The 27,275-nt window shown below is 52.1% G+C and overlaps 1 protein-coding gene across 2 annotated transcripts; it reads left to right on the top strand.

The window, feature by feature from the left end:
* The first annotated feature begins 2,366 nt into the window (after positions 1 to 2,366).
* On the top strand, positions 2,367 to 25,949 carry CMBL (carboxymethylenebutenolidase homolog). Of its 2 annotated transcripts, none has more exons than XM_029941582.1 (6): positions 2,367 to 2,383; positions 14,650 to 14,883; positions 16,792 to 16,899; positions 21,273 to 21,415; positions 23,416 to 23,507; positions 25,214 to 25,949. In XM_029941582.1, exons 2-6 carry the CDS (start codon positions 14,669 to 14,671, stop codon positions 25,391 to 25,393), a joined length of 738 nt encoding a protein of 245 aa, XP_029797442.1. In that variant the 5' UTR covers positions 2,367 to 2,383; positions 14,650 to 14,668; the 3' UTR covers positions 25,394 to 25,949. The 2 variants fall into 2 exon arrangements, with proteins under 2 accessions (XP_029797442.1, XP_029797441.1); XM_029941581.1 differs by lacking the exon at positions 2,367 to 2,383 and adding an exon at positions 2,629 to 2,785.
* The last annotated feature ends 1,326 nt before the right edge of the window (positions 25,950 to 27,275 follow it).

Raw genomic sequence — 27,275 nt, forward strand, 5'->3', positions numbered from 1 at the left:
ACACCTACCCATTACTTTAAAAAAGTCCCAATGCAGTAAAATAATTTGATTCTAGGTATTTCAGACTGGGCTATGAAGGGTTCTGTGTGATGGTAAATCAGTGCATCTCTAACAGTGTGGCGGTGGGGTGGGCAGGAAGTGATGGTCCAGCAACGTGTTCTCCTGGCGAGACGAAGCACTGGGCCCAGAAATCCCTTTTCTTGCATGTTTCCGGCTTGATTGAGCTCAAGCGGATACTCTGGCGTGAGAGTCGCCCCTGCCCTTCTCCAGCTGGGCTTTTCTTGCTGAATCTTTTAACATAAAACCATGAAAGGCTGACACTGACATGACCTGTACAGATGATCTAGTTCAGTGGGGTTCTAAATTTCATCCATTCTAACAGTCATCTGGGGAGCTTTCTGAGGCATGAATTCCGCAGTGCCACTAACAAAGATTCTGGTGAGGGGGGAGCTCAGGACATCTGCATTTCCTTTACAGTTTCCTAAGTGGTTTTGAAGATCAGTCTTCAAGGGCTCGATTCTCATTTTATAGTCAAGGAAACCAAATCCAAAGAGAAGGGACGTGTCTTTGGGTTAAGGAAAATGACCGAATGGCAAGCACGGCCCGTGTCTTGATAAACCTCTGGTTACTACATTTGCGTAAACAAGGCTTTCATCAACTAGAAGATGATACTTGACCAGCAACTGGGTTTATGGTACAAAATGCCAAAGGAATAGTTCTTTAGGAATTCAGAGGAGAGGATATTAAAAGAGTTGCAGGACTCGAGCAAGCTTCATGGAGAAGGGTTCTAAGGTTGGGAGATGATTTGCATAAATGGTTAAGACAGGGTAGTCTTCTCCCCAAGGTGGGAAAGCCATAAAATGGCAGGGGTCCGTCCTGGCTCAAGTGGAAGGTGTAAGTTAAGACAATGAGTAGACTGTAGGAAGGATCTGCTAGGTACTCTTAGGAAAATAGGGAAAACGGTAGGAATAAATTGATTTTGGATGCGGTGGCAGAGACGTATTTCATAATCTAGCGGTGGCTCATAAAATTTGAATGTGCAGCGTTATTTGACCAATTGAGAATGATTGGGAGGAAACTATTTTCTTTTCCCCTTCAGTACACGCATAAATTGAACCCCAAGCTAGCAAATTTCAGCAAGGCATGGAGTCTTGTAATTATGACCTGTCTCATATTAACAACAGTGTTATTAAATAGGAAGTTGGCAACGGTGCTTGGGTGCTGAATTAGCAAATAGAGAAAAAGGACATGTCATTAGTCATAGCTAATCTTTCCATGTAAACAGTACTTCCAAGATGCTGGAAGACGCTTACGAACAGTCTTATGGAAACAAATTTGTGTTTTGATGGAAAACTGCGCTCCTCTAGAGGATGCCTTCCAGGCTGATTCTCATCTTTCGATGCCTTGGAGACATTTGACAATTGTGTAATTATAGGTAAACAGTAGCTGAGCAGACTGTGTGCCGTGTAACTGGCCTCCTTTCCCAATCCTGGGGGGAGAAGCCAGGTTGCCTTCATCTGCACTTTCATTTCAACATTTTTTAACTCTATATTAATGTGTGTGCTTTTTTTGACTCTTGTGTTTTTAAAGGTTTTTATTTTTTATTCTTTTTATGAATATAATTTATTGTCAAGTTGGCTTACATTCAACACCCATGGAGTCTTCTTTTGAACTGGTTTTAACACCTGCCTGTTTACCTCATTAATTAATGAGTAGCACAAGCTCTGTAACAGGTCGTTTTTACATCTGTGTGAGCAGCATGATTTTACCTTGAACAGTCCTACTGCCTGACTCCTGTTGTCTTTTTATCACACCGATTTGCCATCTCTCTGCAGAAAAGAGCACCTAAGTCATCTTCAGTCTGGAGTCACACATTTTCTGATCAGAAGCATCTAAATGAATAAGGTTCTGTGTTTCCAGTGTTAAGATTTGTGGTCAAACTCTTGTGGCCTCAGGAAGCTGGCACTTTCTCCACTGTCAGTATTTTCCTAACCCACATTTCTTCCTGTTCCCTTAACCTTCTTTGGACCCAACTGATTTGGTTATGGTAACTTTAGATGACCAGATAAAACAGAGCAACTATGAGTATGTAACAACTTATTTTAATTTTATTTTTTTAAATGTTTATTAGTTTTTTTGGGGGGGGTAGGGCAGAAGGGGGTGGGAGGACATAGGACCTGAAGCAGGCTCAATGCCAAGAGCACAGAGCCCCAGGGGGGTCTCGAACTCATGCACTGTGAGATCATGACCTGAGCCTCCGTCCCATAAAGTGAGACACATACCAACAGAGCCGCCCTGGCGCCCCGTGACCACTTATTTTTAAAAACAGCCTAATTTAGATTTACAACAGGGAAGTCCCAGGTCCTCGGAGCCAGGCGCTCCTGTAAGTTTCACCGGCTGGCCACCTTCCTTCTTCGGGCTTTCCTCCCGACCCCTGCCTCCTCCCCCACCTCTGCCCCTCCCGTCCCCGCCCCTCCCCTCCCTTCCCTTCCCCTCCAGCCCTCCCCACCCCCGTCAGCTCCCTGCCTCCCCTCCCCACCCGCCAGGCCTTCCCCGGGCAGCCACTGGCCCGTGGGGACCCGCCGCCCTCCGTCACCGCGCGTCCACTTCCGTCCCTGCGGGAGGCGCCTCCCCTCCCGACCGTCCGCGACGGTCCCGGCTCGGCGGGCTCCCTGTGCGCGCGGAGAACGGAGCTTCCGGCGGCGGCCTGGTCGGTGCGCTCCGGGGCAGGGACGCGCCACCTCGGGGCGTGAGTGTGCAGCGGGGACGCGTGCCCGGTGCGCAGGTAAATGAGGCGACCCAACAGCCCCTTTTCAAAACCCGACTTTTACCAAAGCAGCAGTTAAGTTCATTATCACTGCGGAAAAGCAACCTGGGCCTGGCCGCTTGGGTACGCTTTCCTGCCTGTTCGCCACCGCGGTAAAAAATGTAGTTGAAATCATACTGCACAGAAAGTCGTCTTTATTTTTTCTACACGACGCCAGGTCCGGAGCCTGCCTTCCAGGCCCTTGAATGGAGTCCTCTTTGTAATTACTGCGCTGCAAGTAGGGCTTTTGAGCTGTGTAGTTTTTGCCAATATAAACCTGTGGGAAAGACGGGTCTATTTACATCCAAATGTAACCAAACCAAAGGAGAGTTTGTCCACCGATGTGTTGGGAGCCAGTGCAAATTGACGCCAGGGGAAAATTAGGCCATTTATTGGTGTGCTGCCCCCTCCCTCCCAGGAGAACAGGAGCTAATGCTCCAAAGTCCGGAACTCTCTGGTGGCTTGCAGGAAAATTGGGGGGGAAGAGGTCTCCTGAGAAGGTGGACACTGTTGGTAAGAGACCCATGAGGTCCTACCAGCAGGGGACCTGGTGCCACTTCCTCTGGTGCCCTGGAGGTCTTTTCCATTTCAAAAGGCTTGGAATCTGGAAGATAGCTTTATTCTTTATGTTAGAGATTGAAGCGAGCCTTCCTGTCCCTTGAACCTCGGCCTGCGTCTTCCTTGGCTGGTCTGGCTGTGTCTCTGGTAGACGGGACCCCTGGGGTTTCATTCTTCTGAATGGACAAGATGGTGTGGGCTTCAAAGAAAACACTATGGGGGGCGCCTGGGGGCTCAGTGGGTTGAGCATCTGAGTCTTGATTTAGGCTCAGGTCATGATCTCGAGGTTCATGAGGTCAAGCCCCACATCGGGCTCCTTGCTGACAGTGTAGAGCCTGCTTGGGATTCTCTCTCTCACCCTCTCTCTCTGCCTCTGCTGTGGGCTTGTAAAAAAATATATTATCCACATTTGGCAGTATTTTCTTAGGGTGGTTACTGACTAGAGAGGAGACCATGGGTCCAGCATGGTGACATCTTCGGTGCCGGGTCCTGGGTGCTGCACAGGTCACACACACAGCCATGGGGGCTGGGAGGCGACAGTGTCTCCTGTCCTAGGCCTGGCTGACATAGGGGACTGCGATTAGGTCTACTTGCTGATGAAAGAAGCAAGCTGATGTTTTCAAAGCCCATTTCAAATAAGGCGGCCAGAAGGGAGCCCCACAGGAGTCTGGGGACATGCGATCGGGCCTCAGAGCAGCCGCAGAGAGGCCAAAGGCAGCCGTGTGACGACTTGTGAGCAGGCCAGTGGGTCCTCATCACATCCACCTTTCTAGTGAATGCCGTCTAGACCTGTGCCCTGTGGAAAAGGGAAGCGTGGTTGCGGACAAATGAAGCTGGAGGCGTTGAGGTTGGTGGCATCGTCTATGCATATGTGGATACGCAAGGCCCTGTTTTCCCAGCCGCACAGTCGCAACTCAGTTGCCAAGCCAGTTCCTGCAGTGTTTACGCAGTAAAGGAAAAACACCGAGCCTGCCCCTTTAGCCACTGCCTTCCCCTGTCACCTTTCAGCCTTTGTTTGCTTGCTGCTGGTTTCCAAATCTCTGAAGCGTCTAGAAATTTCTTCCTGGATTTTTTTGTTTGTTTGTTGGTTACAGTCCCATCTCTGCCAATTCCTTTATCTCATCGCAATCTGTTTTCTGTGTTTCTGCTGGAGAACTTTGTTGCCTCGGGAGTCTGACTTCTGAGTTATTTGCGTCCTTGAGGACAGGAAAGTAGGAAAACCCCATTCTCCAGACCACACTTTACCACCCATTTCTTGCCTTTTTTGATTTCCGGTGAGAGAAAGGGAATGTTATTCAATAGTGTTGTTAAAATTTTTTTGTAATTTTTTAAATTTATTTTTGAGAGACAGAGAGAGATAGCGCAAGCAGGGGAGGGTCAGAGAGAGAGGGAGGTATAGAATCCAAAGCAGGCTCCAGGCTCTGAGCGAGCTGTCAGCACAGAGCCCGATGCAGGGCTTGAACCCACGAACCGTGAGATCATGACCTGAGCTGAGGCCGGATGCTTAACTGACTGAGCCACCCAGGTGCCCCTTAATAGCGTTATTAACAGATGATTCTCCAGGGAAGGTAAGATCATGACTCTCATACAGATGTAAAAACAAGCACATGTTTGGTGCCTGGCTGGCTCGGTTGGTAGAGCACGCGCCTCTGGATCTCGGGGTTGGGAGTGCGAGTCCCACGGTGGATGTAGAGATTACTTAAAAAAAATTTTTTTTAAAATGAGCCTGTGTTAAAGATTCTATTTTATTTTTTAGAGAGGGAACCAGGCAGATTTTAAAAGAGATTCAAAAGAAAAGTCAAGAAGGGCAAGGGGTGCCTCAGGAGGTTCCCACTAGCGGGAGGGGCAGGAGCTTCTTGTCCTGACTAGGTCCCTTCGTTCAGTTTTGGTTTTGTTGCCCCTGGAGACAGTGTGGGGTAAGAAGTTGCTGTGACCGAGGTCCGAGAGCTTGCTGCCTGTTTTCTCCTGTAGGATTTTGATGGTTTCCTGCCTCACATCAAGGTCTTTCATCGTCTTGAGTTTATTTTTGTGTGTGGTGTGAGAAAGTGGCCCAGGTTCATGCTTCTGCGAGTCGCTGTGCAGTTCTCCCAGCACTGTTTGCTGAAGTGGGTGATGGGCATTCAGGAGGGCACTTGCAGGGATGAGCACTGGGTGTCTTATGTAAGTGACAAATCACTGAGTTCTACTCCTGAAACCAAGACTACATTGTACGTTAACTCACTTATAAGAAAAATGAAAAAAAAAAAAAGGAGATAGTGCAGGACACGTCAGCTCCTTGGAATTGGAATCAAACAGGCACCAGTCATCCCCATGGGCCTTGACTTGTGATATCGTGGAGGCACTTGGTGTGTGAAGGACAAAGGATTCCATCTTGGCATTTGTTAAGGAATGGAACACAGACCTTATTCAGGACCATCGGGACAGGCCGCAGTGGGGTTTTACAGTGGGGGAGAGAGATTGGGCTCAACTCTGGAAATAACAATGAAAAGTGAGAATTTATAGCTGTGGAGTGGGGCAGTGGGGGTCAGTGGATGGAAAATGACTAAGAGGAAACCTCACAGGGGTGGGACTTCAGGATCATCTGACAGGATGGGGTTCTTGCAGAAAACAGGCCGGAGACATCGCGGGGGGGGGGGGGGGGGGGGGGGGGGGGGGGGGGGGGGGGGGGGGGGGGGGGGGGGGGGGGGGGGGGGGGGGGGGGGGGGGGGGGGGGACGAGGAGCTGGATCAGGTATCGAGGGTCAGGCGTTCTGTGAAGCTGACTTAGCGGGATTCTTACTGAAACTAGACACAGCAGAGAGGCCCCCGGGAGCCCCAGGGGGCAGGGTCTGTTTGAGAAGAGGGTTCAGAGGAGCTTGGTGAAGGAGGGAGTGTTGGCCAAAGTCACCGTGGGCGTGGGCGAGTGAGCCTTGAGACCGGTCACAGAGGTGTGGCATCTTGGGGGGCTGTCATGGGCGGGTCATGAGCGGTAGCGCTGCGGGCCAGTGGGGCCTCGTCAGGGAAGGTGCGAGTTGGGCCCTCCTGTGCAGGGGTGCGTCTCAGTTGGCACCAGGAGGAGGGGCCTGACTTCCAGAGGCTTCACCAGTGGAGACCGCGGGTCTGGTCTTGAGGTGGCCAGTGAGTTTGCCACGCCCCCTACCGGGATGCAGGAAAGCCCTCCTCCTCCTCCTCCTCCTCCTCGGTCACTTCTGTCTCCTCCTCTTCCCTCCTCCTCCCTCCCCCCTCCTCCTCCGTCCTCCTCCCTTCTTCTCCCTCTTCCTCCTCTTCCCTCTGTCTCTCTCCTCCCTCCTCCTCCTTCCTCTCCTCCTCTTCTCTCCTCCCCCCTCCTCCTTCCCCCTCCTCCCTCCTCTTTTCTCCTCCTCCTTCCTCTCCTCCTTCTCCTTCGATTTTATTAAGTCATCTCTACACCAACATGAGGCTCAAACTTACACCCTGAGATCAAGAATCGCGTGTACCACCGACGAAGCCTTCCAGGCGCCCCAGGAAAGCCCTTCTTGACACATTTTATGAGGCTCCCACTGTCCACGTCAGACCCCCAGTCCCATCCCTGAGGAGGAGGAAAGCGCAGTGCATTCGCTCAGCATGAGTGGCCTCGTGGTGAAGGTCATGCAGAAGACACTTCGCGTGTCCATAGAACGACCTCTGTCACGTGGGGCACCGTCCAGGCCCGGGGTCTTTGAGCCGCTGCAACTCTTTGTAAGTGGCTGGTAACCAACACGTTGGTAAACTGTGTCCCGTGCGGTGGGATTCATGGCTTCCTCCCTCCTGGGGGAAGATCCGGGCTCTGTCCCTCGGCAGTTCCAGCTCTGCTGTCTTCGGTTTACGTTTGTGCTCTTTTCTTCTCTCCTTCAGACCGGTTCTCACCTCTGCCTCGTTCCTTCTCGTTATCAGAGCAAAACAAAATCCTTCACGTTGTTCATTTTTGTAAATCTGAGCGAGAGTCCTGGTTTCACTCTCTTTGTGAAAATTGTCCTTTAACAGGTGCCATTTGGGGGAGGGAGGGGCAAAGGCCAAGTCCAGGACATTTGGTGTCCTCCGGGCAGGAGGGCCGCCAGGCTGTGCTCCCCCGAGGCCCTTTTCCTGGGGAACCCCAGGGGGCCCCCGAGGGACAGTCTGTGGGAACCAGCTGCCCTGCCCGGTGGCCTCGGCCCGGGACACATGGCACTGCTGAGCCATGTGAAGGTTCTGGCCGGAGTCCCGTCCTCCACACCTAGGCCTCTCCCTGCTCCTGCCCGTTTGTGCAGGATGCATCCAGACAGTGGCCCTGCTGGCCATAAACATTCCTTCTGGAAAGCGGGTATCAGTTGGGGGCGCCTGGGTGGCTCAGTCAGTTGTGTCTGACTCCTGATTTCGGCTCAGGTCATGATCTCATGGTTTGTGAGTTCAAGCCCTGCATCAGGCTCTGCACTAACAGTACGGAGTCTGCTTGGGATTCTCTGTCCCTGTCAGTCTCTCTGCCCCTTCCCCACTTACTCTCTGTCTCTCTGTCTCAAAATACATAAAAATAAACTTTAAAAAAAGTGGGTATCAACTGAAGATAAAGTAAAAAGATTCAGGCTCGAGGCTCCTTTGGAACGGCCAGAAGTTTTCATGGTCTCCACATCCCATACGACAACCCAGGTAAGCAGTCGGCCTGAAGAACCGGCTGTGAACAAATAGTGCATTGGACGTAAATTTTACTGCTGTTGGTGCTGGATGGGTGTGACTTCTCTTACTTATAATAGTTTTATAACATAGCTTGCAAAAACAAACCCGTGAGGAATAGATTCAGATTTTCTTTGATCAAAAGACTAGCTCTTAATGTGCATTTCCTTAAATTGTAAGTTATTTTCCTTCCAGAATATTCTGGAAAGTATAGGAAGCACTATAGCAGCCACCCATAGTCATGTGACCCATGCTTCAAAAATTTGAACATTTTGTCCTTAATCAAAACTCTGTAGGGCTCCCGCCTGTCTTGGCCAGTAGAGCACGCGACTCTTCATCTTGGGGTTGTGAGTTTGAGCCCATATTGGGTGTTGGGATTACTCACAAATAAAATCTTAAAAAAGAAAACAACACCCAACTTTCTTAGGAAATTAAATGTAACAAATGTAACAAATCCATCTTTTCTCCCTTGCCAGTAACCACTGTCTAATGGTGGTGTGTTTTATTTTCATGCGTCACACTTCTACCACAGTATATTTATTAATAAAATAAGCATTATTTTGGGTTTTTAGTATTTACTTAGCATCAAAAAGGCCATTGTCTTTTTATATAGCCTTATGTTTCTAAGATTTATATTGGTAAATATATATGTAGTTTGTTCACAGAGTTGTTATGCTTTATTCTTTAAAAAAATTTTTTTAATGTTTTATTTATTTTTGAGAGAGACAGACAGACAGAGCATGAGCAGGGGAGGGTGAGAGAGAGAGGGAGACACAGAATCTAAAGCAGGATCCAGGCTCTGAGCTGTCAGCACAGAGCCTGATACGGGGCTCAAACTGTGAGATCATGACCTGAGCCGAAGCCAGATGCTCAACCAACCCTGGCACCCCACATGCTTCATTCTTTTTATGAGTTTGAGTTTATTTGTTTCCTGTAGTGGCCATCACAAATTACCACACGCTGGGCCACTTAAGACAACAGAATATTTTTTTAAAGATTTAAAAAAATTTTTAAGTAATCTGTACACCCAGCATGGGGCTCGAATTCACAACACCGAGATTAAGAGTCGCACGCTCTGCTGACTGAGCCAGCCAGGACAACAGAAACTTATTCTCTCCGGTTCTGGAGGCCAGAGGTCTGCAACAAAGGTGCGGGCGGCGCCGTGCTGTGTCTGGATGCACGGAGGGGGTCCTTCCCTGCTTCTCCCCCAGCTTCGCGTGGTTCCTGGCACCCTTGGTGATCCTTGTGGGGAGATGCCTCACTCCAGGCCCCATGTCCATCTCTATGGGGCCTTCTCGTCTGTGTGCTTCTGTATCCGAATTGTCCTCTTATAAAGATATTAGTTCTTGGGGCAGTGGCCACTCTGATCCAGTCCAACCTCATCTTCACTTGATTACCTCCATGAAGATTGTAAGATTTAATGGATGGAGGCAGAGATGAGAGGAAGGAAAGAGATCAAGTTATGGAGCCAAGAAGGCCTTTATTGGGATCTGCGATTCCCGAGCGAGGTTCTTCGACTCTCGAGTGGGGAGTCAGGGAAGTCGCGCCTGGTACAGGAGGGGCGAGGTATTTTATGGGTGAAAGACTTCCGGTCCAGTCCTGGGAGGGCAGACCACCAAATAAAAGCACTTTAGGGACGTGGCGGGATGGGATAGGTTGCCTCCTCTGTCAGGGTGGTGGGATGCTGGGGCTCCATGATTGGCTGTTTTCAAACTGGCGCAGAACATTCCAGGTCTGCAGGCGAGAGGTGGGGGGTCATGGGTGCACAGTGTTTTTCCAACCCACAGCAAAATGGCCGCTCGGTCACCATGCCAAGGTGACTCCCAAGGGGACTCTTACAAAGAGAGTAAGGGCACATTCCTAGGTTCTGGGAGTTTGAACTTGAACATCTCTTTCTGGGGGACACCATTCAACCCACGACAGTGACTAACGCACAGTTCCTCCTGGAGGTGAGTTCGACGGCTTCCCGTTATGGCCGCCAAGAACATCCCTTCCGTCCACACCACGGGCACACACACAGGAATAAGTCTCTTTAGGGAGCACACCCCGCTGTGGGGTTTCTGGGCTGCAGGTGTCTTCATCTTTGACTTTGCTAGATCTTGTCAGACTAGTCTGTCTCTCCAGAGTTCGTATTTTGAGTTTGCACCAGCTCACATTCCCTCCCCTTTCCCTGTAAGGGCCTCGTCTCTTCATGTTAACAGACCCTTCGCCAATCTGCAGGACGCAAAAGAGGGTCTTTCTTATGTACAAAATAGTGTAGTTTCTTAAATACCAGTGAGATTGAATATCTTTTCATAGGTCTGGGTGGATTCAGGGGTACCCTTTTGTGAGTTGCCTGTTTGTATCTTTGGAGCATTTATCTCTTAGGTTTGTCTTTTCCTTGTTGATTTATAAGAATTCTCCCTCTATCTTATCTAGATACTAAATCTTCTGCTTTGAGAATAATATATCGAATAGTACTATCTCTTCCCCACCTCCACACCTCCGGGCTGTTCTGAAGCACTTCCTGGATGTCTGGTTGCTTCATCCGCACACGCATTAGCAGGCGGACACGCACACACAGCCATCACGCCGGTGGTAGTATCCGGCCCCTGCACGTGCATCGTGCATCAGCAGGTGGCTGCAAAAGATGCGGACAGGCACACACAGCCGTCACCCTGGTGGTAGTATCCGGCCCTTGCCCACCAGGCCATTAACAGTGACTCTCCGTATCATGAGAGATCCAGGCAGTCTCCCCTGGTTGTTGCCTGAGTGTTTTTCACAGTTAACACCTGCCGTGGGCTGATTTGTGTCTCCCCTAACCTCCAGGGCGAAGGTATTTGGAGGTGGGGCCTTGGCCTATCAGGTGTAGGTGAGGTCATGAGGTCATGAGGTCATGAGGGTGGGGCCCCATGGTGGGATCAGTGCTCTTCTAAGAAGAGTCCAGAGAGCTTACCCGTGAGGACGCAGTGAGAAGGCGGCTGACTGTGAGGGAGGCGGAGAGTCCCTATCAGACCCCCATCTGGCCTGCACCCTGACCTTGACCTCCAGCCTCCAGGACTGTGAGAACCACGTTTCTGTTGCGTCAGCTGCCCAGCCTGTGGGATTTTGTCAGGGAAGCCCGAGCAGATTAACACATATTTAATGAAATGCATTCATCTTTTTCTTTATGGCTCATGTTTCGGGTCTAATGTAAGAAATGCTGCCTTACTTCAAGATTCAGGAAAAAGTGTTCTCCTTTATTTCTTCTAACAGATCTTTTGCTTTTCTGCTCAGGTGTCTAACCACCGGCAGGGCAGCTACGTGGTCGCAGGGATCCACCGTGATCTGTGTCGCATCTCCTGCCCCGTAAAGCCCTCCGGAGCCCCGTCTGTTCTGCTGCATCTCGCTGCCAGCCTCAAACCAGGTCCCGCGGGTGCACCTGGCTGGGGGCGCACGGCCTCAGGGACCGTGGACATTTCCCTGGTCCTTGGTTTTCCTGCTTCTCCCCTGCCCTCCAACCTCCCCCCTGCTCTCACCGTGACTGTCGACTCTGCTCTCAGTTTTCTGAGCAGATGCGCAGAGCGGCCACAGCCCCCTGCCCCGATGTCACCCACCCCTCCTCCCACCTTCCCTCCTGGGACCGAGGAGAACCCGTCCATGCTTCCCAGAAAGGTGGGTGGTCTCCTCCGTGTGCTGACCCAGCCCCTCTCCCCTCGCTCACCTAGCTCCGGGTTTGTGAGCAAACAGCTAAGAAAGAATTCTAGAGATGTTTTTGGTGCAGAAAGGTGATTTTTTTATAGCACAGGGACGGGCCCTGTGGGCAGAAAGATCTGCCCTGGGGTTGTGAGGAGGGGCTGGGTTGTATTCTCTTTAGTCAGTGGGGGTCTCTCGGGAACTTGGAAGCAAGGACCTTGAGGGGCTAGCTGCTGTTAAGATAAGGTTACTTTCAGTCTTTTTTTTTTTAATTTTTTTTAATGTTTTATTCATTTTTAATAGAGAGAGAGAGAGCATGAGAGGGGGAGGGGCAGAAAGAGAAGGAGACACAGAACTGGAAGCAGGCCCCAGGCTCTGAGCAGGCTGTCAGCACAGAGCCCGACGCGGGGCTCGAACCCACGAACGTGAGATCTGACCTGAGCCGAAGCCGGAGGCTTAACCGGCTGAGCCACCCAGGCGCCCCTACTTTCAGTCTTTTTAAATGTTTATTTATTTATTTTGAGAGAGGGGGACAGCACAAGCAGGCAGAGGGAGAGTCAGTGCAGAGCCCAACGCGGAGCTTGAACTCACAAACGGTGAGATCATGACCTGAGCTCAAGAGTCAGAGGCTTAACCAGCTGAGCCACCCAGGCGCCTCGGGGTCACTCTTCGTCTTGAATGAAACATGACCTGGAAGGCACTGAGGCGTCCCTGAGTTCCTTGGGGAAGCTCACGCTCTTACGTGTCAGGGGTCTATCAGTGGGCCGCGCGCGGTCAGAAAATTTAGTTTAAGCTACATTTCCCTGGCCTTTGTTTCCCTCAGCACCCAGCACTGTGCGTTGGGTTTGGTTTTGCTTTGTTTTCCTCTGTGAGGTGACCGTTCTCCTCCACGTGTGAGTAGACGAAAGTTTCTTCCATTACAAAGTAAGACTTGGTGCTCTGCCTTCCCTCCATCTTTGCTCCTCTTTCTGGCCGCGGCCTTGAAGAACCGTGTTCATGCTGTCGGATTCTCTCCTCTCCTTTTCCCTCAAGCCCGCTGCCGTCACGCCCACCAGACCTGTTCTCGTGGGGCCACCCCGACGTCCGCACCGCTGAGCCCTGTGGCCACCCCTCTTGCAGAACACCTCCGTCTACACTGACCCGCCTTGAAAACTTGTTTTCAGCTGGCTCCAAGCCCGCACATGGGGGATTCCTCCCTTCTCAGGCTCACGCGCTCCTTCTTTCCGCAAAGCCGTCAATGATGAAGGCCCCAGGGCTCACTCCCTCTTCTAGATCCTTCTTCTTCCTTATCTCTTCTTTAGCTAATCATTCCCTTAATGGAGTCATTCACACTCAAGGCTTTAAATACTTTGTAGAGCTCATTCTCATATTTACAGTACAGTTGACCTTTGAACAACGTGGCGGGAGGGGGGGCAGGGGGGGGACTAAGGACGCCGAAGCCTGTATAGTCAAAAACTCTGCATGTAACTTTTGACCCCCTCAGAAATGTCGTTCCTTACCGTCTGAGCCTTATTGCTAACATAAACAATTGACTAGCACATAGGTTGCATGCTCTATGTGTTATACGCCGTATGCTTACAATGAAGTGAGCTAGCGAAAGGAAAGTGGCAAAAACATCATAAAAGAGAGAAACTACACTTGCAGTCCTGTGCTGTATTTATGGAACAAACAAACTCCACGTTAGAGTGGACCCGTGCAGTTCCATCCTGTGTTGTTCAAGGGTCAGCCACCCAACATGGTTACATTCTGTAGGGTCACATGGACACCAGACTAGCAAATACTGAACCGTGGCCTCCATGAGGAAATACAAGTAGGTTCTAGGAGCGTCTGGTCACATTTCTGTCAACGGATCAGTCCACAATCTAGTTTTATGGGTGTTTCTGTGTGGAGACATCTCATTTAATACGTAGTTGATTCATTAACATTGAACTCACAGTCAACTGCTGTAGTGCATGCCCGAACTAGGCTTGTCTGCTGTGCACATCGTCTCCGCGGGCACGTCCCCACCTTCGTGCCCTCACCAGACACGGTCTGCCTGGCCTCCGCTCTTTAAATGACGCAATTACCACCAAAAAGCACAAAAATGCAGAAGATGTGGCACTAAATAGAAAGTGAAAAGGATACTTGTTTACAGCGTGAGGGCTGCTATGGGAAGGCGGGGCGTTGCCTTGCTACCCTTGGCTGGGGTCCTGCGCGTGTGGGTGACTCAGATTTTTCTCCACTTTATGGAAGTTCGTGGAGGGTCACAGTCACACTGCAAATATTGATTTTGGAGTTGTAAATACATTTTGCTCCTAGGCAAGTTCACGTGCGTGGAATCTGCAGATAGTGAGGCTGGACGGTATAGGCCGACCATACTGGATCAAGTTCGGAGTTTCGGCTTGGACCCCTGCCCCGAACTTCCTGTCACCCGCGGTCTGCGGAGCATGTCGAACAGACATTTCAGACTTACTGTGCCCCACATTTAAGTCCTGATCTCAAACCTGCTCTTCCTGAGTTTCCTCCCTCTCATTTAAAGACGCTGGCCTCTTCCAGGTGGAAGGCACAAAAACCTCGTCTTCACTGCCTCCCTTTGCCTGACTGCACGTGCGATCTGCCTGCAAAAAGTTGGCTTTCCCTGCAAATTCTGTCCAGACCCCAGCCACTGGCAGGCTTTCACCCTTGTTGTCCCTCTTCAATGGGTGGTGGGTTTTTTAAAAATGTTTATTTATTTTTGAGAGAGAGAGAAAGAGCACAAGCAGGGGAGGGGCAGAGAGAGCCAGAGCCAGAACCCAAAGCAGGCTCCAGGCTCCAAGCTGTCAGCACAGAGCCCGATGTGGGGCTTGCACCCACCAACCATAAGATCTTGATCTGAGCTGAAGTCAGATGCTTAACCAACCGAGCCACCCAGGCGCCCCATTTTTTGTAGTCTTGATTTAAGTTTCCTTACTGTTTATAATCGTCGGATTTGCACCATTCGGAATATGATGCATGTTTCTCTCTCCGTAGCCCCACTTCAACATCTCCAATGGCTAACGAGGCTCATCCTTGTCCGTGTGACATCGGCCATAGGATAGAGTATGGAGGGATGGGGCGCGAAGTTCAAGTCGAGCACATCCGGGCTTATGTCACCAAACCCCCCTTCGACACGGGCAAGGCCGTGATCGTCATTCAAGATATATTTGGCTGGCAGTTGCCCAATACCAGATATATGGCTGACATGATCGCAGGAAATGGATACACGTACGTACGGAGTTCTGTTTCTTTCCTTCAATTCATGGAAACTTCAGGGAAAACAAAACCCAAAACCCTGTATGCTAGGCTGTGTACTCCTTAGCTCGCTGGGCGCAGGTAAATAGGGAACGTGACTCACACGAACCTGCAACAGCACGGGGAGGCCACTGCTGTCAGCCCAGTCCTGGGGCTCCAGGTCCTCCATGGACTCCCTGGCCCCATGGGCCTGCCGGACACTGGGAGTTATTTCTCCATGTGGGGCCCTGCCCCCGACACAGGTACAGGGCACCCCGGGCAGACCTGGACAGCTCCGAAATAGACCTCCTCCTTGGCGTGGACGCATCTCAGCCCCGGGTCCGATTTCACAAGCAGGGCTCTCTCCTAGTTAGACACAAGCCATCACGGTCCTGCCTGAGTTAGACGGGCTCCCCGATCTGGCACGGCGAGACCTCACGCGTCTCCCGAAGGCCATGCCTCTGTCAGGTTGAGCGGCCTGGTCCCCTTTGGGGAGCACGTGTCTGCCCCACTCCAGGTCTCTGTAAAGCATCAGAGGGTCCGAGGCCCAGCGAGCTCTGAGTGTGAAGCACCGAGTTTCCTGCGCTTTCGCACAAAGCTGGAACTCCCAAGCGGGCACCTACCTCGTTTTCCTCCACGGAGAAATGGATCAAAAGCTAGTGCTCTCTCCGCCTCATGGTGCCAGGTTGGCACTGACGGAGGAGAGGCTTTCCGTGCAAATCTTCACTTTTTCCTGCCCCTGGGTCTCGTCTAGAATACGAGACAGCTGAACTCACTTGCGGGAAGCCCTGTAACACACACGGTAGCCGGCCCTGGATGCCTATGGCTCCTCGGACCCTGTACTGAGGGCGCTGTGGGATGGCTGTCCCGCCACCCTCCCAGCACCCCCTCGGGGATGGGGCTGTGTGAGGAGACCGGGGCGGGGAGATGGAGCTCTGACCTTGCGGCTGCCGCCAGCAGGCTGCACGGGACCGTGGCTTCGGCTGCCTTACAGGATCCTTTGGGTGGAGACAGAACGTAAAAAATGAGCAAAGACGCCTGTAATTTACAAAGCCCCCTCCCATGCCTACACCTCCTTTCTCCTTCAAAGTAATCCCTGAGGTTGGGTGGTGCGAGATGCGGTCTGTTCTTCAGACCAAGGAAATGAGCCTAAAAGTGGGTAAGCGACTCTTGAGGCTGCAGGGCAGCCTGAGACTTGGACTTGGATTCTTCTGACCCGGACCTCAGGGTTCCTTCTACGCCAGGGAGGAAGAAGGAAGGGCATGGCACTCCTCCATCCATGGCGATGGCCTTTATGTTAGGAAGCAGGTTAAGTTAGGCCAGCGCCCTGGTGACCTGCCCTCCGGGGTTGACTCTCGTGGAGGGTGTTCACGGACCCCGTGGACTGGCTTGTCTTCTCTCCTCGGCCCATTTTAGAACCTGCGGTAGAACTTTCCCTCCGGGCAGGAGGCTGAGGGAAAACTGCTTCGTCACAGTGACTGGACGGGCTCCCCAGGTGTACCCTCTGACCTGAGGCCAACTCGAGAGGCCAGCAGAGTGATGCGACTCGCCCAGGGAGGGTCGGGGACACCCCTGTGCGCACCCCACCTGGACCCTTGCCTCCTGGGGCTCCAGCCTGTGCCGTAAATGTCGTGGGGTGTGTGCCCTGCCCGACTGCCTTGTCATCTCGGACGGGCCGGGCTGGAGGTGGCCGCCAGAGGCCGGGCACCTGTGGTTGTGAAATCCGAAGTGGCCTGGCCTGGCGCCAGCTGGCCTCCCGGATGCGATCAGAGCCTGCTGTCCTGGGCACCACCTCCCCTCTGAGCCAGAACCTCCCTGGCAGCCAGCGTCTTAGTGGACGTAAGTGAGGACCGAGTCCCACCAGCTCCGAGATGAAGGCCGGTTGATGTCGCTCTTTTACAGAGTCATTGTTCCAGACTTCTTTGTGGGGCAAGAGCCCTGGCACCCTTCCGGGGACTGGGCCACCTTCCCGGACTGGTTGAAAACTAGAGACGCCAGAAAGATCAACAGGTAAGTCATCGCCCCTCTGTGCCCCTCCCCCGCCCCCGGGCTAGTGTGTGGGGGGCAGAGAAGCCAGTGTGACGTCACCGTTTGGACAGCCACCCTCCTCCCTCCCCTCTGGAAGGACCTCCATGGAAAGGAGCACAGCACAGAGTGTGTCCTTGGAGGTGAGATGGCAGCAAGGGCTCCTACAGCGCAAGCAGGCTCGTCTGATGTCAGGGGAGCTCTGATTTCCCTTGGCGAGGGGTCTTCAGCGGTCCACAGGGGCGACATTCCTTCCTTCCTGTCCTGGCTGCTTGACCAGTGGAGACTGGGGGAGAGGAAAGGCACTAGCGCCAGTGCTGTGACTGCTCAGCTGCTTGGAAACCCAAAGGGCCGCCCCCCCTCCCCGCCCTGGCTAAGACCCACCCCCCCCACTCCCCACTCTGAGACCTCGGGTCTTCACCCCAGACCCACCAGACCAGGGCTGCCTTCGTGCCAGGATCCTGGGAACACTAAGAAACAATGGGGGGCCCCCAGGATTTCAGCCTTTTGTTAAAATAGCTCCAGGAGTCCAGAAGCAAGGCCCAGGCCTCCCAGCTGCCAGAACCCTCTTCTGTGTGGACTCGGTGTGGAGGGAAGAGGGGCCAGGAATGTTCTTTGATGCCAGGTCCCTCCTGAACAAGTAAATGTGACCCCAGGGCAAAGGAGTCACCCCCCACCCCACAGCCTTGACTCTCACCTTGGCCCCTTGTCCTGGAGGCTCTCCTTCTCTGTCACCTTTCTCCCCCCATGCACGTGAGCCTTGGGTTTCACAAGCTGCCCCCCAGCCCAGCCTGGGGAGACTGCTAATGATGGGGTCCCCTGCCTGGGGCCGCTAGCTCCCTGGAACTCTCTGTTCCTTTCCTCTCTCGCCAGAGTGCCCTCCAGAGCTGGCGCCTCCATCCGCTGGGCTGGTGGACCCCGGGCAGACCTCTGCGGTAGCCCCAACGGGCCTTGGGTCCTGCTGAGCGTCCCTTTTTGGCTCCTGGGTCCTGCCTCACTGCCCGCCTGCACCGACTGGGGCCACCTTCTTCTGGGGGTCTGAGCAGGGTAGCAGCACATGGTGCTTTCAGGCCAGGGTCGTCCTAGGGTCTCTGTGCGGCCTGTCAGAACTTGGGTGCTGCAGGCGCCTTGGCAGCTCCGGGAACTGTGTTAATAAAGCATCTCGGGGACTTGCGGGCGGGAGGCCAGTCCCTCACTGCCCTTGGGATCCCCTCGGGGATGTCAGCTGCCTTGTCCTGACGGGTCTCCCAGGGGATGAAGACCTGGCTCCGTCACCTCAAGTCAGGAGCACCTGTGGGGGAGCTGCCTGAGGCCCCTGCGGACACTGGGCCCCAGCCCGCTTCTCCCGGAGCCGGGCCCACTTCCTTCCCTCCTCTCTGCAGTGCTGGCCCCGAGGCTCCGGGGAATGACCCACCTGCACACTGACCTGTCCCAAGTCCCTCCCCCGGGGACCTGCAGTCTCTTCCCAAACCCCAGGAAGAACAGAAGGAAGCAAGAAGTTGAGAGCAAATTAGAAGTAGAAACACCAGAGACTGGGATCGGGGCCAGGTGGGGAGGAAAGGCCGTGGGCGCCTGCCTTCCATTGGTGAGCACAAAGCAGAGTGGTCGTTTCGGGCAGGTGGGGGGCGGCCCGTGGGACTCTTCCACGGGAAAAAGGAGAGCTATGCATTGAAAAAATTTTTTTTGATGTTTATTTATTTTGAGAGAGAGAGAGAGAGAGAGAGAGAGACAGAGCACAAGCAGGGGAAGGGCAGAGAGGGAGAGACAGAATCCGAAGCAGGCTCCAGGCTCTGAGCTGTCAGCATAGAGCTGATGTGGGGCTTGAACTCACGAACCGTGAGATTGTGACCTGAGCCGAAGTCGGAGGCTTAACTGACTGAGCCACTCAGGGCCCCCTAAATAAAAATGAGACATAAAACAGGAAGGCTGACTTTGAAAGGAGACTGAAATCCTTGTATCCAGTCAAGTGTGTTTAGTTTGCACGTAACAAATCCCATCTTGAACGCTTCTGCTTAGGCAGTCATGGGGTACATTGGTTATAAAACTGGGAAGAGGTCATTTCTGGCTTCAAGCAGGATTGGTTCACTGTGTAGAGAGTTTCCCCAGGACTTGCCGTCCCATCCTGTCTCCACTGCATGTCTGTGCACTGGCTTCATTCTCAGGCAGCTTTTGCCTCTGGGTGGCAGGATGGCTGCAGCAGCTCCGGCCTTCCATTGTCCAGCAACCCGGCAAAATTCTCCTTTTGCCCTGATGGTTAGGACTCAGTCACAGGTCCATCCTTGAATCAGTCACTGTGGTGACCAACCACTGGTGACTCTGATGGTCAGCCTGACCCACACACTTCACTCCTAGAACCAAAGCAGACTTCCCCAAGGTACATGAATCAAGCTTGGCCAAGGGGTGGGGGGAGAGGTTCATCTAGAGCTAAACTTCGGTGCTTCCAGAAAAGTAGGGAACACATTCAGAGCAACACAAGCAAACACCTGTTCACTCGAGTCACAGTACGTTTATACAAGTGGCCTCTTCATGTCCCTTCCAGTTATAAGCCAGTTTTTTTTATTGTTATTTTTTTTAATTAAACATTTTTAATGTTTATTTTTGAGACAGAGAGAAAGCATGAGCAGGGGAGGGGCAGAGAGAGGGGGAGACACAGAATCTGGAGCAGACTCCTGGCTCCGAGCTGTCAGCACAGAGCCCAACGCGGGGCTTGGACTCACGAGCCGAGCTGTGAGATCACTACATTGGCCGAGGTGGAAGTCAGACACTTAAACAACGGAGCCACCCAGGCGTCCTAAGGCGTTTATTCTTAAGATCAAAGCACTCGAGGGAAACTGACAGCCCCAATTGTCAAAAACCGTTGCTTTTTCCATTTTAGTTTGCGGAATTACTTAATTATTGCTAACATTATGAAAATAACTACTTGCACGCAGGGATATGATACGTGTATTTAAATGTGCTCAAGGATATGCTGTGATTAAAAGAGAAAGGAAGGAGGAAGGGCAATAGAATGGCTTTCTTTTTCCTTTTCTAACTTGTAAACCACAATTCTTCCTTATCAGATCAAACGGGACTTTCTGGCCGGCCTCCCACCTCCGTTTGGGTGCCTTGCTTCTAGTTGAAAATGCGCTGAGTTCCAAGCAACCAATTTGCAGATGAGTCATTTGCGAGACTGGGCCACTATTCCTGGTCCTCTCCTGGCTGAAAGAGGCCAGGAGACCCCGCTCCGCCGGAGGCAGGAGTTGGGGGGCGGTGGTGTTAGCTGAAGGGGTGAATGAGTGTGCCAAGTCCGAGCACTGGGGGAGCTCAGAGGAGAGCAGCTGGGTGCCCACTGGGGCTGGGTCTCAAGATCGGGCCTTGGGAGCCGTGCTCTGGCCCTTGGCCTTTGTCCCGAGGCTGCGGCCTCCAGTCGGTCTGACCTGTGGTTTGCTGAGAGCCGTCTGCAGCCTTGACAGGTGGTTGGCGGGGGCTGGGCTTGGAAGGGAGACCCGTGGGGAGCCCCTTGGGTAGGGTGTGCATCCCTCAGGTAGGATGTGGTGAGGACAGAGCTCCGGAAGTAAGAAATCTCTGCACATCAAGGCACAGTGCACCCCCGTTACTGTTGGTCCAGCACTTGGTGTCCAGCACACTCCCCAGGGGGCTCACAAAATACCTGTTGATTGTGTGTGTGTGTGTGTGTGTGTGTGTGTGTTTGTTTTGCCCTCTCCCCGCCCCCCTACCTTGATTTGATTGAAATATAATCGACACATAATGCTGTGTAAGTTGGAGGTGTACAATGTGTTCATTCAGTACATTTATACGTTGAAAAGGATTGCCGCCGTAGCCTTAGCTGACGCCCTGCCCTGTCACCTGGTTGCTGTGTCTTTCTCATGGTGAGAACATTGAAGGTCTACCCTGTTAGCAGTCATCACGTATATGACACAGCGTTACTGAGGTCACTGGGCCGCACGTCCCAGCCCGAGGCTTGTTAATCTCCTAACCGGAAGTCTGTGTCCTTGGTCTGGTCTCTCCCCCGTTTCCCCATGCCCCATCTCTGGAACCCACTCTACTCTCTGTTGCTCTCTGAGTTGGGCTTTTTAATTTTTTTTAATGTTTTTAAATTTATTCCTGAGAGACAGAGACAGCACGAGCAGGGGAGGGTCAGAGAAAGAGGGAGACACAGAATCCGAAGCAGGCTCCAGGCTCTGAGCTTTCAGCACAGAGTCCGGTGCGGGGCTCGAACCCACGAACTGTGAGATCATGACCTGAGCCGAAGCTGGACGCTTAACCAACTGAGCCACCAGGCGCCCTGTGTTGGGCTTTTTAGATTCCGCTGACGAGTGATCCGTATCTGTTGATTCTTGAATAACTTTCTGTTCCAGGGAGGTTGATGCCGTCTTGAGGTACCTGAAACAGCAGTGTCAGGCACGGAACATCGGCGTCGTGGGATTCTGCTGGGGCGGAGTGGCTGTCCATCACCTGATGATGACATACCCAGAATTCAGGGCAGGGGTGTCCGTCTACGGTAAATCTGCCTTGTGCATTTCACGCAGTGGGAACGGGAGTGGTTTGAGCAACGGCCAGGAAACTCTTCCCGAAGTGCCAGCTCGGGAGCAGCACAGACCGAGCTGGGCAGAGACGGCCCCTTGTAAGGAAATGGGCTTTAAAATGTGAGTGTGGAGGACGTGGGGGTTGGGAATGCAGTGAGCGGAGGCTGTCACGGGGATGGAGTCTGGGTCCCAGCACTGTGTCGCCAGGGAAGTCCCCTAGCCCTAGGGCTCCGTTTCTTCACTGAGGATGAAGGAGGTCACGTTTATTTCTGCGATAATGGAGGATGTCGCATAATATTCTGCAGGAGGAACATCTGTGCAGATATTTTTCCAAGATAGCAGTGATTTTCAACCGCATGTGCGCACATGCAGGCACACTCGATACAAAGAAGGAAGGAAAGGAAAGGAAAAGAGACTCTAAAATATAAGTAGAAGCATCAACATTGTAGCCAAACAAACCGCAGGTATCATAGCAATGAAATAACATTCTATCTGTATGTAGAAATGGCACATAAGTCCGTGGTACAGAGGCATTCAGACCATAAGCATGTTAAAGAAAAGAGGAGGATGAGGAAGGAAATGTATATAGTACAGTTACACAAAGGATTCTTACTCGGCTTAATGTTTTCTCACTGTGGCATTTTTGCTTTTAGAGAAAAAAAATCCCGGAAGTACTAACGAACACCGAAGTTAATAATCAGTTGTCAGCTGCCGCTGGGCACGTGGCGGGTAGGGGGTGGGGAAAGACTGGTCCAGGCCATTCCACCCCCTGGTGTGAGAACGCCGAAGGTGCTCCTGGTGGACGCCTCGCCAGCACCCCCTCCTGGCCGCCGTTGCACATTGCAGGAACTGAGCTCCAGGCGAGACTCAGGCCTCAAACCCCTGTGCGGCCACACGGCATGGCTTTAACAGAGAGCGTGGCCATCTTCCCTGCGCCCCTTGCCTCCTGGAGGGGACTTCCGGGTGAGGAGAGGCTCCCTGGGCTCCCACAGGAAATGGAAACAGAAGATTTCCATTATTTTCTCCGTACCGATTCGCACCCTGTCCCGCACCAAACTTGAGTCAAACTGTGAGTTTTCTTTCTGATGGGGCTCTGACTTTGGCCCATTGGGGCAGTCTAGTGAGAATTCCCCTACTTGTGATGTCTGACCAAGTTCCTCTGCCCCCCACTCCCCGTCTCCTGTCAGCAGGGACTGTGGCCTATCATCCGGCCAGAACCCATCTCACCCAGTGTTTCCTCTTCGTAATTTTCTGCCCCCCTGGCCCCCACCCTGCTCCTTGGCTATGAATCCCCAGCTGTCCTTGCACTTGGTGGAGGGTGCCTCTCCCCACCGCAGCTGCCTGTGTGGGGGTCCCCACTAAATACAGCCTCCTTACCAAGTGTCAGAATAATCTTCCCTTTAGCGCTATGGTTATCGTACGGCACAAGTTTTGCTTCTTTTCCTGGAGGAGTGGGGACACCCTCAGTGGTCTGAATCCCGAGGCTGGACGGGCTTCGGAGCAGATGTTCTCGCAGATTCCGGAGTGGTCTGGTCACAGGGCTCCATGGTCTGAATGAGACCCCTCGGCATACTGATGGCAGGAGCCATGGGGCTTGTGTGGACCCTGAGAAACTTCTAGAACCGGGGTGGTCAGCTGGTGCAGACTGGAGGTGTGGGCTCCTCTTTGGGAATGAAGGCAGGTCCCAGCAGGACCGAGCATTTTCCGGGCTGCTCCTGCATCTTCGCGCGCTAAGCAGCTGGCAAGGTCTAATTCCCTTCTTTACGGCCTGACTCCTCGGGGAGGAGGTGGAGAGCAGGAAAGTCCGACTAGATTAAGTCTGGATTTGCGGCGAATTTTATAGGCCAGGCCACTCGTGTGGAATCGCTGAAAAGAAAATAAAACCCCCAAAGCACAGATTTTACTTTGAAAACATCAAGCCACACCCTGTGCGTGTGTGGACATCCTACCCTGCGTTCCTGTCCCCACTTTCCAGGCATCGTCAAGGACTGTGAAGATGTGCACAGTTTGAAGAACCCCACGTTGTTCATTTTTGCCGAAAACGATGCTGTGATTCCTCTCGAGCAAGTGAGTTGGTGTCTTTCCTCTTCTCATTTCTTTCTTTTTGCTTGTTTCCCTGTAGGAGTGGGCACACCCACAGTTCTATTTTTACTTTCTGAGGGAGAGAAAGAGCGAGTGAGCTCAGGGGAGCGGGAGGGAGACTCCCAAGCCGGCTCACAGTCGGCACGGAGCCCAGCGAGGGGCTCAGTCCCACGACCCTGAGACCAGGACCTGAGCTGAAATCTAGAGGCTGATGCGGAACCTGCTGAGCCCCCTGGGCGTCTCTCCTCTCGATTTGACCTTTGGGGAAGATTGTCCCAAAGGGTTCATTTGTTCCTCCAAATATTTTTTAACATTAAAATTTTAAAGGTGGGTTTTATTGGGAATTTAGGGATTGTAATCCTCCAAATGCGCTCTTGGTGGGGCCTGGTTACTGGGCATCGAAGCTCGGCCTCCCCATTCCCCCTCGTGGAACCTAGGGGTTCAGAGAAGGTGTGTCCTGGGGCCTCGGGGGCGGGGGCTCAGTCCGTTAGGCGTTAGGCGTCCGACTTCAGCTCAGGTCATGATCTCACAGTTCGTGGGTTCCAGCCCCGCATCAGGCTCTGTGCTGACAGCTCAGAGCCTGGAGCCTGTTTCAGATTCTGTGTCTGCCTCTCTCTCTGTACCTCCCTTGTTTGCACTCTCTCTGTTTCAAAAATAAAATAAACATTAAAAAAAGAATATACTTAAAAAAAAAGATGAGGTGTGTCCTTAAAGACCTGGGCGAGTTGGGCCACCTGGTTGACTCTGTCGGTGGAGCATGCAACTCTTGAACTTGGAGTCGTGAGTTCAAGCCCCAAGTTGGAGATACAGTTTACTTAAAAAAAAAAAAAAAGATATGCGTGTGTTAAACCCAGTATGTTGATAAGAAAAAAGCAGAAGAAAATTGTGGTTCAAAAGCAGTCATTTAGAAATTGTAATTCAGGGGCGCCTGGGTGTTTCAATCTGTTAAGTGTCGGACTTTGGCTCAGGGCATGATCTCACAGTCTGTGGGTTCGAGCCCCAGGTTGGGCTCTGTGCTGACAGCTCAGAGCCTGGAGCCTGCTTTGGGTTCTGTGTTTCCCTCTCTCTCTTTCTCTCCTCCATTCATGCTCTGTCTCTGTGTCTCTCAAAAAAATGAATAAACATAAAAAATTGTTATTCATAACTAGTACACTATATTAATATAAATTTAAAATAACCTGTACTTGACTATATTGAATATTTTGTTATAGATTGAACAATACACAAAAGATATTAATATAATTTCAAGCAATTAATATTATATCATACCAAATTTTTATATGGCTTGGAATGCTCTCCTTTGCCAGAGCTAAGGACTGTGTTTGCTGTCAAATTAAAAGTAATAAATGCAGGGGTGCCTGCGTGGCTCAGTCGGTTGAGCGTCTGGCTTTGGCTCAGGTCATGATCTCACGGTTCGTGGGTTCGAGCCCCACGTCGGGCTCTGTGCTGACAGCTAGCTCCGAGCCTGGAACCTGCTTCAGATTCTGTGTCTCCCTCTCTCTCTGACCCTCCCCTGCTCGTGCTCTCTCTGTCTCAAAAATAAATAAAAATACATTAAAAAAAGTAACAAATTCATAATAGCTATGGAACTTAAGGCACTGATGTTAGATTTCTTTTATGAGCATTCGGAGAATGGGAAATGTTGCCAGACTGTTAGAGTCACACTGTCGTGAAATCTTTCGCATTATCAGGTCTCTTTGCTGACCCAGAAGTTGAAGAAACACTGCCAAGTGGAATATCAAATTAAAACATTTTCTGGGCAAACCCACGGCTTCGTGCATCGAAAGAGAGAAGATTGTTCGGCAGAGGACAAGCCCTATGTTGACGAAGCGAGAAGGAATTTGATTGAGTGGTTGCACAAGTACGTGTAGCAGTGGCCAAGGGTAAACTTTCTCAAAGTAGCCTGCATCCAGAAATTTCCTTTGGGATACTTGGGTCGTTTAATTTTTATTGAATATAAAATAAATCTGGGAATCCTGAAATTCATTATTCCCTCTGAAACATAAATGCAGTAGGAAATGGTAATGCATGATATACTTTTATTTTTAACATATATACTAAAAAAAACCAAACCCCCATCAGTACCTGAAGAATTCGAATGGTAGAATAATATCCTATTAGTAAAAACCTAGGGCTGTTTGTGGACAGCTGACAGCTCAGGTATGGACTTCTTGGTTCTGAATTAAGTACATTCTTTAAAATGATGGATGTTCATGAAGAACATGAACCGTAAAGTCAGATTCGCGGCCCGGTGTCCTTGGGCATTTGTCTGTCTTAATGCAGGAGCCTGTCATGTTCATGCATTGCTGACTATGAGAAACACTGAGGTTAAAATAGCTCTTTGTTGACCTAATTATATTGAGCCAATACACTTACTTTTTGAATGTGTGGCTTTTTCTAAAAGCTAATAAAGCACCATGGACTAGACTGACTGGCTGGCCGTCTCCTGAAGAAGGGATTTTCCAGAACATGGGCATTTTCGGGGCCCGGGGCCCGGGGCGTGGGGCAGCGTCAGGAATCGCTTAAGCATTCAGTTGGAAGGGTGGTGATGTACAGGGCCGTGTTTCAGTTTTGTATTTTAATTGATTTATATGAAATCGCCCGGACAGCTCGGCCTCTCAGTGGCCCGGGCCACATGCCAGGTGCCAGATACGGCGGGGTGGCAGCAGCCACGTGGGGCAGGACCAGGCTGCTCCAGGAAGGGCCCTGCCTTCTTCTAGCTGCGCCCTGTTGACTTTCCGTAAACCCAGTCCCCCCTCTCCCCCCCCCCCCCGCCCCGTGACAGTCCTGCACTTGGTGTTTCTCTACTTTGCAAACTAAGCAAGCGGTGCTCGATGGCGGGCAGTCACTCCCACCGGCCCCTCTGGGTCTGCAGGTCCCAAACCGTCACCTTGTGTCCCCTCACACCCAGGCCTGGCCCTGCCAGAGGTGCCCCCCATCAGGTGGGATCACGGGGGAGGGGGCAGGTGGAGGGTGGGGCTTATTCCTGTCCATCCTGGGGCTCTGGGTCGGGGGAACCCATGGCACGTCCACTCTGGAAGCCGGGGACAAGGGTGTCTGTGGCGTCCAGCATCCACACGCACCCCTTCTTCTCTTCCATGGCTGGGCTTGTGGAGTCCCACGTGACTGATGGCTTTAGTTCTTTCTGTGACGGCAGAAGGGAGGAGTGATGTGGGCCTCACCCCTGCACGGAGACGGAGAGGAGGGGGCGCTTCCAGAGCACTTAGAAGAGAACTGGGACACAGTGACCAGGATGTGGGGTCCTTGCAGAAAAGCAGGTCTGGAACATCAGGTTTTCGTGCGAATGACAGGGCGCCGTGCTAACACTGGCCCAGAGAGCACTCCTACCCGGGTCCGAGAGCGGTTCAGTCCCTGTGGACCTCAGGACACGGCCCGGCTGAGGGCCCCCGCCTCACGGAAACCCGGCCAGAGCAGGGAGGGCGGGTAGGGACTCTCTGCATTTCTTGTGCGGGAGGGACCTCTTTCCCAAGAACCCCCGCTTTATCTTCGGCTCCCAGCATCCAGAACTGAGAAAGAAAACATCAAAGGCACCATTTATGGTAGATTTTTGCTCCAGAAGCCGGGACCAGGACCAGGACATTCTCTGGGAGTTTCTGCCTCGCTGTGTCATTTTTGAGATGTCCGTCACGTGTCCAGTTCTACCCCGTTCACAGGTCTCCAGTGACACTGGTGTCCCAGGACACAGGGCCCGTGCGGCAGACAGACCACGCTGGGTACATGGACGTGCTTTAC

This window comes from Suricata suricatta, chromosome 6, assembly GCF_006229205.1.
Source record: "Suricata suricatta isolate VVHF042 chromosome 6, meerkat_22Aug2017_6uvM2_HiC, whole genome shotgun sequence".
NCBI lineage: Eukaryota > Metazoa > Chordata > Mammalia > Carnivora > Herpestidae > Suricata > Suricata suricatta.

Bases quoted from the DNA above. Each gene is read 5' to 3' on its own strand.
- CMBL (XM_029941582.1), top strand. From the start codon at position 14,669: ATGGCTAACGAGGCTCATCCTTGTCCGTGTGACATCGGCCATAGGATA. The intron at 14,884-16,791 runs GTACGTACGGAG...GCTCTTTTACAG, and splicing joins ATCGCAGGAAATGGATACAC to AGTCATTGTTCCAGACTTCT. The intron at 21,416-23,415 runs GTAAATCTGCCT...CCCACTTTCCAG, and splicing joins GGCAGGGGTGTCCGTCTACG to GCATCGTCAAGGACTGTGAA.